Source organism: Trichechus manatus, unplaced genomic scaffold, assembly GCF_000243295.1.
Source record: "Trichechus manatus latirostris isolate Lorelei unplaced genomic scaffold, TriManLat1.0 scaffold00177, whole genome shotgun sequence".
NCBI classification, from domain to species: Eukaryota; Metazoa; Chordata; class Mammalia; order Sirenia; family Trichechidae; genus Trichechus; species Trichechus manatus.
The window spans coordinates 419,798-434,022 of NW_004444113.1; the positions used below are offsets into that span (position 1 = coordinate 419,798).

At 45.5% G+C, this 14,225-nt stretch overlaps 1 protein-coding gene across 1 annotated transcript in view; it reads right to left on the reverse strand.

Annotated features, from left to right (window-relative positions):
* Positions 1-14,225, reverse strand: part of TIAM1 (TIAM Rac1 associated GEF 1) — a 156,623-nt gene that overhangs the window by 93,271 nt on the left and 49,127 nt on the right. The window contains exons 5-8 of the mRNA XM_004386964.2: positions 13,073-13,297; positions 10,957-11,142; positions 4,110-4,256; positions 1,584-1,658 (exon numbers count right to left, since the gene is read on the reverse strand). Coding sequence (XP_004387021.1) covers positions 1,584-1,658; positions 4,110-4,256; positions 10,957-11,142; positions 13,073-13,297 — 633 coding nt within the window. The remainder of the gene's footprint in view (positions 1-1,583; positions 1,659-4,109; positions 4,257-10,956; positions 11,143-13,072; positions 13,298-14,225) is intronic.

A 14,225-nucleotide genomic window follows, 5' to 3' on the forward strand; every position in this document is an offset into this window, starting at 1 on the left:
TGCTGCCCAGTCCTGCGCCAGCCTCATGATCGGTTGCGATCAGACGGTTGTGATCCACAGGGTTTGCACTGGCTGATTTTCAGAAGTAGATCACCAGGTCTTTCTTCCTAGCCCCTCTTACTCTGGAAGTTCCTCTGAAATCTGTTCAACATCACAGCAACACTCCAAGTCCACTGACGGATGGGCGGCTGTTTGCGCACGTGGTGTGCTGACCAGGAACAAACCTGGGTCTCCTGCATGGAAGGTGAGAATCCTACCACTGGCCCACCACTGCCACTAGTCCACTGACAGCGTATTAGTAACGGTACAGCGGTCCCCGTGTGGCATAAATAGTTAATCGCTCGGCTGTTAACCGAGAGGGTGGTGGTTCAAAGTCACCCAGAGGTATCTCGGAATGCCTGGGGATCTACTTCTGAAAACCCCGGGCAGTGCAATTCTACTCTGATGCCGATAGGGTCACCAGGAGTCAGAATTAACTTGATGGCAAACGGTTTGTTTTGTTGTTTAATAATGGTACGCATGATGTGTTAGCCAACTTTAAAAATAACTATGTTAACATGAAAAAGTATAGCTGGATTGCATGTAGGTACAGTAATTTCATTTCTTCAGAGACAGAGAACAGAGATGCGCAAAGAGAATGCCATGGACAGACATCTCCAAGGACAGCTGCCTTGGTATCCGCGATGATATGAATCCATGACTCATTTGGGTAGGAAAGGGAGAAAAAGCCTCCCCGTGGACACTCTTCTCTCTTCTCCTGCTCCGATGGCCTGAACCACCCCCCACACTCTGGCTTCAGAGGCACATCTCTGTCTCAAGGACGGCTCAGCCACTGTGGTACAACCACAACTGCTTGGTTGCATGGCAACCAAGAGCTGAATTGTGGACTATTGATCCTGAGTCCGAGGAACAGAGGATCATACCAAGGTCATCCCCCCATACAAAGAGCCGCTGGTATCCCTACTGGGATCTCTGAAACTAGGGATGTCCATTTATTTAGAGGCTGAAAAAAGTGGCCAAGGGGAAAATACATCAATACTCTTCATAGGCTTTCAATCAGAACAGTTTGAAAGCCACTGTCAAATCCAAGTGCAAGATTTAACCAAGTTGCTGAATCTTTAATTGAATACTTGACTTGGGAGGCAAATGCGTATTTTAAGAACATACCATCAGAACAGTGCTTTCAAATCAGTGGGAGAAAAATAGCATGTGTGGGCAGAGAGGGAGGGCAGTAAGACCTCACCTCTTGGGAATGGAAGCTGTATATAAAAGGAATCGGCAACAGCATAAAATACCCTGCTGCTTAGAACCCAAATTTCCTCCTACATTCTAGTTGGAAACTTATACATTCAAATGACAGGTACTGAAAATGTTATGTCAGCAGGAGAATGTTCTTATTATTACCAAGTTTTAAATATAAAATGATTTTCCATCTCTCACTGACCTGTTACCTAACTTAAAAGGACTGATAACTCTGGTTTTTCATACTGAGTCTACCAAGTTTGGTATCCCGAGAAGCCACGCGTTTGTGTCTGTTGGTGCACTGTGACGCCTTCAGAAAAGCAACACGTGTTTATGTTCACCTTGCCGTCTGGAACAGTGTCAGCGAAAATGCCCTCTAAGGATTTCTTCACGGAGTCAGCTCCCTCTCCAAACACCTGCAGATACAAAAGCACCATCTTAAACAAACAAGAAATCAGGGCAACAGGGCAAACGAAGAGCGGGGCTGGCAAGGGGAATGGGGAGCACTATGAGAAAACAGGACGAACGTTCTCGGATACTCCCACGTCAAATCCTAAGGGAGGCGGGTCGACATAATTTATGGGGACAGACCACAAAGACGCTCTTCCGCCTAGATCCCTTTCTACATCTTTTGACATCCTCCCCCCAAAACAAACGTCTGCTTTTAGAGCTGGACAGCTCATCTGCATCTAAAGAAAGCAAACCAGCAAAAGCAATGAACTAGATTCGGTCACAGTGAAGAACTTCTGCAATAGCCTTGGATGTTTGCTACTGGATACGTTTTTAGAGTTGGATCTAAGGATATAAGTTTATATATATATACTTATATTTATATATATATATATATATATATATATATATATATATAGTTTTCTGGGTTTTTTTTACCATAACACAATAAAGTTTCTTTTTTATTTAAAACAATAGGAATTTATCTATTCTTTGAAATGTGATTAGTCCAGCTGACTTGAAGATATGACTAAATCAGAAAGGGTATCGATGCTATAGCTGGTCAAAGGCAAACCAGCCTCAGCTGTGAGGGACTCTACGCTGGGTCTCAATGAGCTCTCAGGATCTACATACCATTGTTCATTTCAAAGGACTAAATTAACGAGTAAATTTCTACTGGTGTGCTTATGGCTAATCAAGAAAAAGTTTTCAAACTATTACTTTGGGAATTACAATTGCTTATGAGACACTGTATCAACTTTTAAATTAAAAACAAAACAAAGATATCGGTTAAAAAGTTCTCTTGGATATGCTGAAATTCAGTCACAGATTTCAGCAGCAACGGGCTGTACCATAACCTGGTCCCAATAAACCAGAATCACACAAACGAAGGGCTGTGATAGCTACTGACTGCGAATCCTGATGTCGATTTACAACGGTGGTCTGAGTCATCTGTAACGACAGAGCATACCTACAGAACACCATCACCTCTTCCCAAAGCCAGGAGAAGCCCTGAGCGTTAATGTCCACCTTTCGTAGGGCTAATCAAGAGCCAGCCATCAAACCTCTTATGTGATTTTGCTGATGAAACACTGATTTTCCTCCAGCTTCTTCTTCAGATTTACACAGGAGCAAAACCCATGGCAGCAAACCAGACAGACTACAGTCCCCAGAGATCACAGGACAAACTGCACAATCGCTCCGTCTTGGGCTCTCTCATCGTTTTGTCTTTGGAGCACCTGCAGGTCCCCCATTTAAACAGTGAGCGTGTTGGTCAGCTAGAGAGGCTCAGAACATCAACTTCATTTCTTTGTAACGCTTCCATTTCCTAAGCAAGCTAGCTGCAGGAAGTGTGAGAGCAAAAAAGGAGGGATCCTTCTACCAAGCCAGTCAACCAACTTCCCATCCTGCATAAACCAAACCAAACAAACCAAACCCACTGCTGTCAAGTCCATTCCAACTCATGGCGACCCATGTGTTACGGAGTAGAACTGTGCTCCATAGGGTTTTCTTGGCTGTCATCTTTAAGGGAGCAGACTGCCAGGACTTTCTTCTGTAGAGCTGCTGCACAGGTTCAACCTTTAGGTTAGCAGATGAGCGCAAACCGCTTGTGTCAAATTGGCAGTTCCAGTCTTGACCTCCAAAATGCTCAATGCTTGATTTCCTAGCCAGTGGAGCTCACGAATTAGACATTCTCCTTCTCCCAAAAAGGAAAATACCCATGCTTCTTCATTCCTTAAAATCTGAGCCAGCAGTTCTGGAGCTACTCATTTCTCAAAGGGGAAGGATGACAGTAACAATGGAAGGTGAGTTACCATAAGTAATGTCAGCAGGAGAGCGGGCCTCAAGTAAAATCGGCGGGGAAGAACGGGGCCAGAGCATATGGCTACGGGAGACTGGGCACCGCCCCACTCCAGCAGTGCCATTCCTGATGCAGAGATCCCCTCTAAGTGCTGGTACCTAAGGCCAGAGTGTGAGCGAGCACTCAGATCATGGGTCCTGGGTCCTAGAGGCAGAGGGACCTGCCCATTTACTGTCATCCCCACAGAGTCCAGGGCAAGGAAACAAACAGAATTCCCTGAAGGCTGTGCTTAGGCGCCCACTTGGCTTTATCGTCCAGCCCTGCTCTTTCCGAAGACACAGAATGAACGGTGCACTTTCAGGAGGCCTGTAAGTCAGCAGGGTTTGCAAAGATGCAGGTGGAAGACTGTACCCTGGTGACAGACGACCAGCACAGTTTAACGTCATGGGTATACGTGAGCCATTAAAACCGTCCAGCACCATCAACTTCTGGGTGGCAACTAGTTGATTTTAGATCACACCAAGCTTCAAAAAAGAAACACACTCGCACCCCACAAAGTGAGGAGGCAGCGGAAGCCATTTACGGAGGCCTGTTTTTCATCCCCTCCAGTACCTACCTGGTTAATGCTCGGGCGTCCCTGCTTCTTCTTGGAGGTAGTGTCCAGACCCCAGAGAGAGGAAAACCTGCTCCTCCGCTTGCTTGCAGATCTGGACATGGCCTGAGTACGTCTTCTCACTCCGGTTTCACCCGTGCGTGCTGCCACCTGACAAGGGCAAAAAGGAGCATCAAGAAGGAAAATGTGTCAAGACGCTCACCGGTTCCTCAACCTCCAATGAATCCCACCCTTCCTGCATCCTTCTCGGTCATCCCAGCCAACAAAGACCTCACAACCCAAAGCATTCACTCCAGGACTCATCTACATTGGAACTTTGAGGGCCCTTCATGGATTTGAAATGGGAATGAAAGGTTGGTCAACTCAGTCATTTTCAAGCACTTCAAAACATGTACTTCGCTTTAAAAAAAAAAACAAAAAACTATCTTATTCGAAACCATCAGTAAAAATACATACAATTGTAATAAAATGTATATATTGTTTCCTAGACGTCCTTCCTGTTCCTGGGGGGAAGTCCGGCCCCCAGTTAGCCATTCTTACTTTCCTGAGATTTCCCCCAAATGCTGCAGTCTCGGCAAATGTTAACAGTGAGTCAGCAAAAATAATGCAGAACAACAGGGCTGGGTTCCTGTGACTCTGTAGTAGTCAAAAACTACCAATGTCTCTCATTTAGTTCTCTAAGAATTATGTATAATCACTTTCTGTACTGGGCCGTCTGCTATTGTCCCATAATACCCATTCTCTCTTCTTTCTCAGAGAAACCCAAAACATAGGTGAGCGCGCGCACACACACACACACACACACAATGCTACAGCTGAGTCGATTCCGACTCATGACCACCCATGTGTTGCACAGCAGAACCGCGCTCCATAGGATTTTCAATGGCTGTGGTCTCTCAGAAGCAGATTACCGGTCCTTTCTTCCAAGGTGCCTCTGGGTGCGTTTGAACGGCCAGCCTTTCACTCAGTAGTCGAATACTTAACTGTCAGCGCCACCCATGGGGCCATCCAAACGTGGATGAGCACAGGGCCACCCACAGTTGACTTCAGTTCCCTCGCTGCAGGCCTTTGTGACTCAGTTCTGGTCAACAAGATGTAAGTGGAAGGGATCTGTGACTTCTGGGGATTGTCCTTTAGAGAAGGGGGCTTTGCCTTCTCTTTCACTGTCCTCTGCTGATGGCAGGAAGGTCCACATGACAGCTGGTCTAGTATGTTTGGATAGAAGCCATTTGAAGGATGGCAGAACAACAAGACAGAAGGGGTCTGGGTCCCTGAAGAAGCAGAACTCACCTCACTAGCCCTGCATGTCCTATGTTTACATGAACGGAAAATAAAATGTGCATTCTGGCTAAAAAAAGAGGGGAGAACTGAACTCTGCTGAGATATTTGCAAGGAACCAACCACTGGGGGTAGTGGTAGAATTCTCATCTTCCGTGCTGGAGACCCAGGTTCAATTCCCGGCCAGTGCACCTCATACACAGCCACCACCCACCCGTCTGTCAGTGGAAGCTTGTGTGTTGCTAGGATGCTGAATAGGTTTCAGGGGAGCTTCCAGACTAAGACAAGTTAGGAGAAAAGGCCTGGTGATCTACTTCTGAAAAATCAGCCAATGAAAACCCCATGGATCACAACAACCTGATCGGCAACGATTGCGGGGCTCACGCAGGACCAGGCGGTGTTCCACTGTGTTGTGCTTGGGGTCGCCATGCATTGGGGGTTGACTTGACAGCAGCTGACAACGAAAACAAACTCGGCTGGAACACTCCACGTTTCAGTCTGCCACTGCGGGAGCTGCTCAAGTGGATGCTGAAATCTCCCTGAAGACTCCATGAAGTCCCCTCCCCAAGCAAGCATTCAGGCTGGACCTTCCCCCTACAGCTTGTGAGCAAAGCCCTGGAAATAAAGGTAACTTCTGCCAAGGGGCCTCCACAGGCCACCCAGGCGCTCTCCTTTCAAACAAGGGAGTGGCAGGAGGTAGAGCAAGTCCAACCTGAACTGGAACTCCCCACCCACTCTCTGTTGTTGCAGGTAGATGTCTCAGAAGTACCTGCCATGGGTTCCCACACAGGTGACTCCCAGCGTGCCGGCTGCCAAGCGGCAGGCTGTCTAGGAGATCGAACACTGTTGGGTAACAGAAGGGCCTCCGCAACCGCCAGCACGCTGCTTAGAAGGCATGCCCCGCTGGGGTGTTTAACGCTGACAGTGTGAACACCACGGGGGCACCACGAGTAGGTTGGCAAGGGCCCCCACCTACATTAAAAGCAAGAATTAAAACAGCTTCTTTCCAAGTACTGGGGAGCGGGAGGTTTTTGATCCCCCCAAAAATAGGAAGATGAGCAATCTGAGAGGCTCTGGATTTCCTCAGCTTAGCACATAAGAAAGCCCAGATCAGGGCAAGAATGGGGCACCCAAGATGCTGGTGGGAATTTTTATGAGAGAAAGCTCTTTAGCCTACTATTATGCTCGTGGTGTTACGGGGAATAAAATCACAAAACAAAAGGTAATATTAAAGATGTAACAATAATGTTCTCTACTTTCATCACTTTCTAAGCTCAAGGACAATGAAGACTATAAAAGGAATCAATTATAACATGCTGACATACACACACCCTCAAATGACTACGTCAGTTTCAGTTAAGAACATCATCGTAACTGAGGCCTAGAACAACGGAATAAATAAGGTTCGATGTTAAAATCCTAGAGAAAAAAATCCCCATTTGGTCTCATATCTATGTACATATCAATCAATCAACAGATCTCTACATAGATAAATTTATACACACGTTGTTGGCTGTCACCGAGTCAGCCCCTGGCTCGTGGCGACCCCAAGCACAGTGGAATGAAACACTTCCTGGTCCTGCACCATCTCTGTTATCAGCTGCAGATCTGACAGTTGCGATCCACAGGATTGTTATTGGCTGATTTTCTAAAATAGGTTGCCAGGCTTTTCTTCCTAGTCCATCTTAGTTTGGAAGCTCCGCTGAAACCTGTTTAGCCTCATAGCAACATGCAAGCCTCCACTGGTTGGGAACTGAGCTCCGGTCTCCCCCATGAAGGTGAGAATTCTGCCACTCAACCACACCCCCGCCCCCCCCCAAAAAAAACCATAAACCTGTTGCCATCAAGTCGATTGCAACTCAGACCGAGTCTATCAGGCAGAGGAGAACTGCCCCACAGGGTTTCTAAGCCTGTAATCTTTACAGAAGCTGACTATCACATCTGTCTCCCATGGACCAGCTGGTGAGTTTGAACTGCTGACCTTTCGGTTAGCAGTCGAGTGCTTAACCCACTGAGCCACCAGGGCACCTGAACTGCACTCATTTTCATCTATATGTATTATCCTGTTTACACATCAAATCTGTACTTCCTGTGTTTATTTAATTGCTTACTTGTTTATTATCCACCTTTCGCATAGGAATACAAGTTCCTGTAGGCAGGAATTCTGTGTCACTCACTGCTGTAACCCTAACCAGTGAGATATACCCAACACATGTCAAGTATATACTCACATAGGTTTGTTGATTGAATGAATAAATAAATAAAAACACCAAAAGGCAAAAGCAGAGATCCCAAATAACATGTTTCAACCATTAAATAGTAACTCTTTAGATTACAATTTCAAAAAAAACAGACTCCAGAAGAGAAATTCGAGGGACCACAACTCTTCTGTTACCAGCTGACCAGAGAGTTTAGTCTGTCTCACAAATGGGCTCCTTATTCCAAATCTTATACTAACTATTCCAAACTGTTTGGGGCCCACGCCCCTGTGAAAGCAACCACTACCCCCAAATGAGCAAAGGGACTGAGAAGAAAGACTGGCAGCAGAACAACTGGACGAGAGCGCCCGTTTCTCAGTGATCATCTCTGCCCAGACAATGCCTCCCTTTGTGGCAGGGCCTGATTACTCTATCATTCTGCTCATCTGTGCAAACAAGAACAATGATAACCTTCTTTCAAACAGGACTGCGGGGACCCTTCAGTTAATTACCGCAAATCACTCAGCCTTGTGGGAAGCTCTCCTAGTGAATGGTACTTAAATGGTAGCTCCAGTCTCCTCCCCTGGCCCCATCACCCTCACACCTCCGCCCCTCTCCCCTACTGGAAAGGAGAAAAATAACTGTGGACAAAGGCTAAATTGAGGAATGGTTCAACCCCAAGGGAAAACAATCGTCCTGAGGTCAAATGACACGGAGAGGAGGAAAAATCAGTATTCAAGAAATCAGACTGTGAAACTCCCAGCCTGGATCCTCCACAGCAGCTGAAGCACCAAACAGGCACAGACCCCTAACTAGTTCTGTCTGAAGTGGAACCCCTAACTAGCTCTGTCTGAAGTGGAACTCCTAAGTAGTTCTGTCTGAAGGGGAACCCCTAACTAGTTCTGTCTGAAGTGGAACTCCTCATGGAAAAGACAAGCCTGCAAGGACACACAAGTGCTCAGCCTGGCAGTGCTGACGTAGCTACCCAACAGAGGGCAAAGGCACCAAGAGATAAACATCTGGAATTCAATGTTCTTCTTTAAAAACACCGACCAAAAATCCTACGAGTCACTAACACTCCCACCCCATCTTAAGCCGGTCAGATGTTTTTCCCCTATACTTTAAATTCTTTCATTTACTTTCTTCTGACAAGACCCTTAAGACAACATTTATTTACCCTTAATAGTATACACTTTCTCTTCTTTGACAAACTGGCAAATGTTCAATAGAATACTGTTAATAACAGATTTGACATAGCCAACTATGCTGTAATTTTATTTAAAAGGGCTGGGATTTCAGGAATAAACTTTCAAGCGCTTGGAATATACTAATAGTTTAGTAATTCTTTTCTTAAAATGGCAGATTTCCTGGCCTAGCAACTTTTTTTTTTTTTTAAGATCAAACTGACAGTGGCAACTCGAAAGGTTAGATGGGAAGCTTAGGGGGCAGTGAGTTTAAGATAATGGCAGTTGAATAATGTAGAAAAGGACAGCAAGAACTATAGCACAACTTGAAGACTGTAACCAATGTCACTGAACGGTACATACAGAAACCGTTGAAATGGTAAACTCTGGCTGTACATACATTCACCAAAAAAAAGAAAAAAATATTTTTTTTTTTTTTTTTTTTTAAAAGCTGGTTAGATTTTACTAGCCACCCCATCCAAAGAAAAGTCCATGTGAATCACAGGCTACTGAGACAGTGTGAATTAGCAGGAAAAGAGATACGACGGCTTTTGCTTTCCCTTCTCACAGAGGTTAGCTCTCAAGGTTCTGGAGAAAATAAAGCACAGAAGTTTCAGGTATAAAGCAAAATAAAAGGAAGGAGCTGTTGGGATGCTGAGGATTTAGTGCTAATACTGAGGCTGTATCGGGCGTCGTGAACTCCCGTAATAAAAATGTTCCCTTAATTTATGACTTTGCTACAAGGGGAAAAATAAAAATTCTTAATCCCAAATTTTTGCAGAATTGGCAAATTGAGATTTGGCTAGGTTAAAAATTGGTGCCAGGGTCTCAGAGAAACAAAACCAGAACCACAAACTGAAAATCGCTTGTAAGATTTATTCATCCTACCACTTTGCCCAACCACTCCTAAAAAATAGGCCTTAATAGCTATATGGAGAGGTGGTAGCCAGGGAGACCAAGAGCTGAGCTGTAATTAGCAGAACAAATCAGGGTGCCAGTTTTAATAACTCCAGAAACTGGTTTAAGACTTCTTTAAAAATGTAAATCTACCCCTAATTATCTGAATGATGACGCTGATCTATTTATAAAGAATACAAACGCCTCTGACTGAATTACAGCCCTGAATTCAACTGAAGGGTAAGGCTGACATGGCAAGACAAGAGCAGCACAGCTAAGGTTTTCCAAAGCCATTTCTGGAACCTGAGATTTAACATTTAATTTCACAGCAAATGTGCTAAGGTGCAGCACATTTTAAGTGGGTGTCGACTTGGATACGCTAAAAACATGTTACTTGGATAGCGGGGATTTTTAAGAAGAAAGAAGTCAAAAGTACATAAAGCTCTTTGCAATTTGGCAAGTACATGAAATTACAGACAGCAAACACACAGCACAACTGCACATTCTGCTGCCGTGATGGTCCGATGGAAATTCCTTTCCCAAAAGCCGTCAATCTATTTGGCTGGTGAATCGTGGAAGTTCGTTGCCTATCTCTAATGTATCAGGTATTCATGGTCACTGGAGTCCCTGGGTGGTGCAAACTGTTAACGCAATCACTGCTAACCAAAAGACTGGAGGTTCGAGTCTACCCAGAGGTGCCTCGGAAGAAAGGTCTGGCGATCTACTTCTGAAAAATCAGCCACTGAAAACCCTACGGAGTACAGTTCTACTATGACACACACAGGGTCGCCATGAGTCGGAGTTGACTCAAGGGCAACTGTTTTTTCTGTTTGTTTTTTAATTGGTGGTCATTAAAATAATAAGAATAAAGTGAAAATGGAGCATGCTAAGTAAGTCTAAAGAGATCTGTGTTCAGTATACCGCGTGTGCATAACAGAGACAGAGATCAACAATGAACACGATTCCAGCTGATCTCAGGCGTTCTCCACTCATTGTTTCATAAGGTTAATGCGTATTTGGGTTCAAAGCAGGACACCGTCTAAAGACGAGAGCTATCAACAAACACCACAGGCAAACATCACCTAGACTCCGTCTTTCGCCTTTTCTTTGCACACTCGTTTAGGCCCCACATCAAGAAAGGCGTAAATAACGACTTCAGAGCAGGTTCAATCCCAGATCTGCACACGAGGCCGACGAAAGGAGTCAGACACGCACGTGGCGGAAAACGAGCCCACCCGTCAGAGTCCTGTCAACACAGATGTGTTTCAGAAGTACATCAGCGCTTCTACTCACCAGGGCGTGAAAAGAGGACACAGAAAAGATCCCCAGGCGGCCCATGGCCACCTTCGTCGGTCGACTGGCAAACGCAAGTAGCCTCTTGGGGTTTGGCAGCTCCCCACCCTGGAGGCTGGCTAAGTAACAGCGATACCGAAATAAGTCCATCTGGAACTGTTCAAGATTTTGCTCCCAAACGAAGATCTACAGTGGTGAAAATTGGGGGAAGGGGGCAAGAGGTGAGAAAAAGGAAAGCAAATGTTAATTTTACACTACACGAATCTGGCGAGTGAACATACTATAAAGGCGTCGATCACACTACAAAAGGGTAAACAGCAGGTGGCCAAGTTTCTTAGGTACAGAGCATGTTGGCATTACTGTTTCCACGGCTTTTTTTCCTGCAAACATCTGTAGTCATAAACTCAGGCTGATCAACAGAAAACATGTTAGTAGCTGCTCAGGCCTTCCTATTACGGATTTAATGTTTGTGGGCATTACAGTTCCATCAGTTCCAAGCTCTGGACCACAAACCCAAAGCAGAAGAAGTAAAAAATGTCAGAAACGTAGAGACCTCCAGCAGTGGAGGACTACATGAGGTGCTAAGAGGTGGCTTTTCCCAGGAGGACCAAGAAAAGAAGCAAAGTGAGGCTCACTGAGACACAGAGGCAAAGAGATTTTGGGGAGAAGGTGGGTGGTACAGAGTACAGGGTGGGCAGCAGAAAACACTACATGGTGGGGAACCAGACACCTGACTACATAGCCCCCATCAGAGGACACATCTAAGACATTTCTTCATTTTTGAAAGCGGGGAAAAAGGCCTACTTTCTACAGATGATGTGATGTTTATGTATGGCAATGCAAGGATAGGACTTAGTACAGGGTCTGGGGCAAAAAGTGAAGGCTCAGGATGTTGACAACGGCACAGATCATGATTAACAGCTGATATCTACCTTTTTACTTGGACTTAAAATACAGTGTCAGGTACACCAATGTCCACGGCAGCATTACTCACAACAGTCACAAGGTAGAAACCACCCACACGTCCATCAACAGATGAATGGATAAACAAAGCGTGGTACATACACACAACGGAATATCATACAGCCACAGAGGTCTAATAAAGGCTACAACACCGACGAACCTGCAAAACACCGTGCTGAGTGGAATCAGACAGACACAAAAGAAAAAATACCGCATGATCCCACTTATAGGAAATACTTGTCTCTAGAATAGGCAAACGATAGAGACAAAAAGCAGCTGAGTGGTTCCCACAGGCTGAGGAGCTGGGAAGAAGAGGAAGTTAATGTTTAATGAGTAGAGCGTTTCTGCATGGGGTGAGGAAAAAGTCGTGGAGACAAACAGCAGTGATGGTCATACGACACTGAGAATCTGATTCACGTCGCGGACTGAAAGACGTAAAAATGGTTAAAACCCCAAATTTTATGTTACATATATTTCACTCTAATAAAAAAAAAAAAAAAAAAAAGTGTCAGGAAATAGAGGGAAAGTAATGTTGAAGATTACATGCTAGCCTAAGATCATCACTCGCTCAAATTAGATAAATATCATTTATTCACAGAATTGGTGCCTGAACACGAGAATGAAGGATCCCAGCATTACTACACGGCTATGAATGATCTGAAAATAACAGTACAGTGGGCAAAGGTGCCCTCTGCCCATTACACTCAATCCTTCCTTTTTAGCAGGAAAGAATACACAGCAATTACACATGTATTTCTTAAACTGTGCTCTGCCTTTATCTGAGAGAAACGACCCCCTCTAGATTTATTAAGGAAGCAGAAATGAATTGCCACCATGGTTCAGCTCCAAGTCGGGCTGCTAATACAGGGAATGAAATGGCAGACTTTCTAGAAAAAGCGTGCTGCTGGGGGGAGGAGGATGGCCCATCTATTAGATTTCCGTCTTTCATTCAATGTAATATTGTTCCCTTTAGCTCATAACAATCAACTATGAACAATGGGTGAGGAAAACTGACAGTCACAATAAAGACTTCAGCAGCCAGGCTGACAGGCTGACAAGGAAATAGCTGGTGACATCCCACGACTCCAAGGCAGCAGGAAAACTGGAAAGGCCTACCAATTTCACCTGGGTCTAAAGATGGAAGAGCGATTACCTGATCTAATATGGTTTTCTTCTTCTTCGAGTCAGTGACGGAAGACAGCTGCATCTCCCCCATTTTCTTCATCTTTTCGTCCATGTCAATCTTTTGCTCCAGTTTTTTGATCTCGGACTTCAGGAGCCGGAGCGTGTCTTCTTTGTGGTGGTGTCTGGCGACAGCAGCTGCACAGGCAGAATGGATCGCGGTGATCCAGTTTTCCAGCTCCGTCTGGCTGGTGGTCTGTCAGGGGGAGAGGGGAAGGACAAACAGCCACCTCTTAGGACGTTAATGGAGATGAACATCGGGTTTCCAGAGACGCAATCTGCAAGGGTCAAGGGGATAGACCCCCTGGGTAAAGCTAACCTTTCTGATTTCCATCTTCAGAGAACTGATAAAGTTACTCTAAGGTCAGACTCTCCATCCTCAAGGGGTGGCTGGAATGAAACCATCATGTCTGTTCATCCAGTGTACTCACTGAACTTACCTGCACGTGGGAAAATCCCACACAGACAGCTCAACTTCTGGCAGAAAGGTTGCTCTGAGGCCAAAGTCAGTCTTCGGAGAGAACCGGTCAGTTATAAGGCGTGAGCGGGGCTGAGAGGCATTGCTGGCTATTGTGGGTTGAACTGTGTCTCAAAGAAAGCACTGTTGAAGTCCTAACCTCTGTATATGTGAATGAGGCCTCTTCCAGAAAGAGGGTCTTTGAAGATGTGACCAATTAACACAAGGTCATAGTGGAGAGGGGTGGGTCCTAATCCAATATGACTTGGGGTCCTTTTGAAAAGGGAAGAAGAGACACAGGAGGAAGAGGACCGCTGCAGATTGAACTGTGCCCTCAAAGCAAAGCATGCGTAGGAGCCCTACCTGTGTATCTGTGGATGTAATTCTATTTGGAAATAGGGTTTTTCTTTTATGTGAATGAGGTCATACCAGTGCAGGGTAAATCCTAAACCTAATGACGTCTGAGTTATAAAGAGACCAGAATAGACGCAGAGACACACACACGGGGGGAAGACGGACGCCACATGAGGATCGACTACAAGGCAAGGAACCAAGGAAGGCCAGGGACCAAGGAAGGCCAGGGACCAAGGGAGGCCAGGGACCAAGGGAGGCCAGGATCCAAGGGAGGCCAGGGACCAAGGGAGGCCAGGGACCAAGGGAGGCCAGG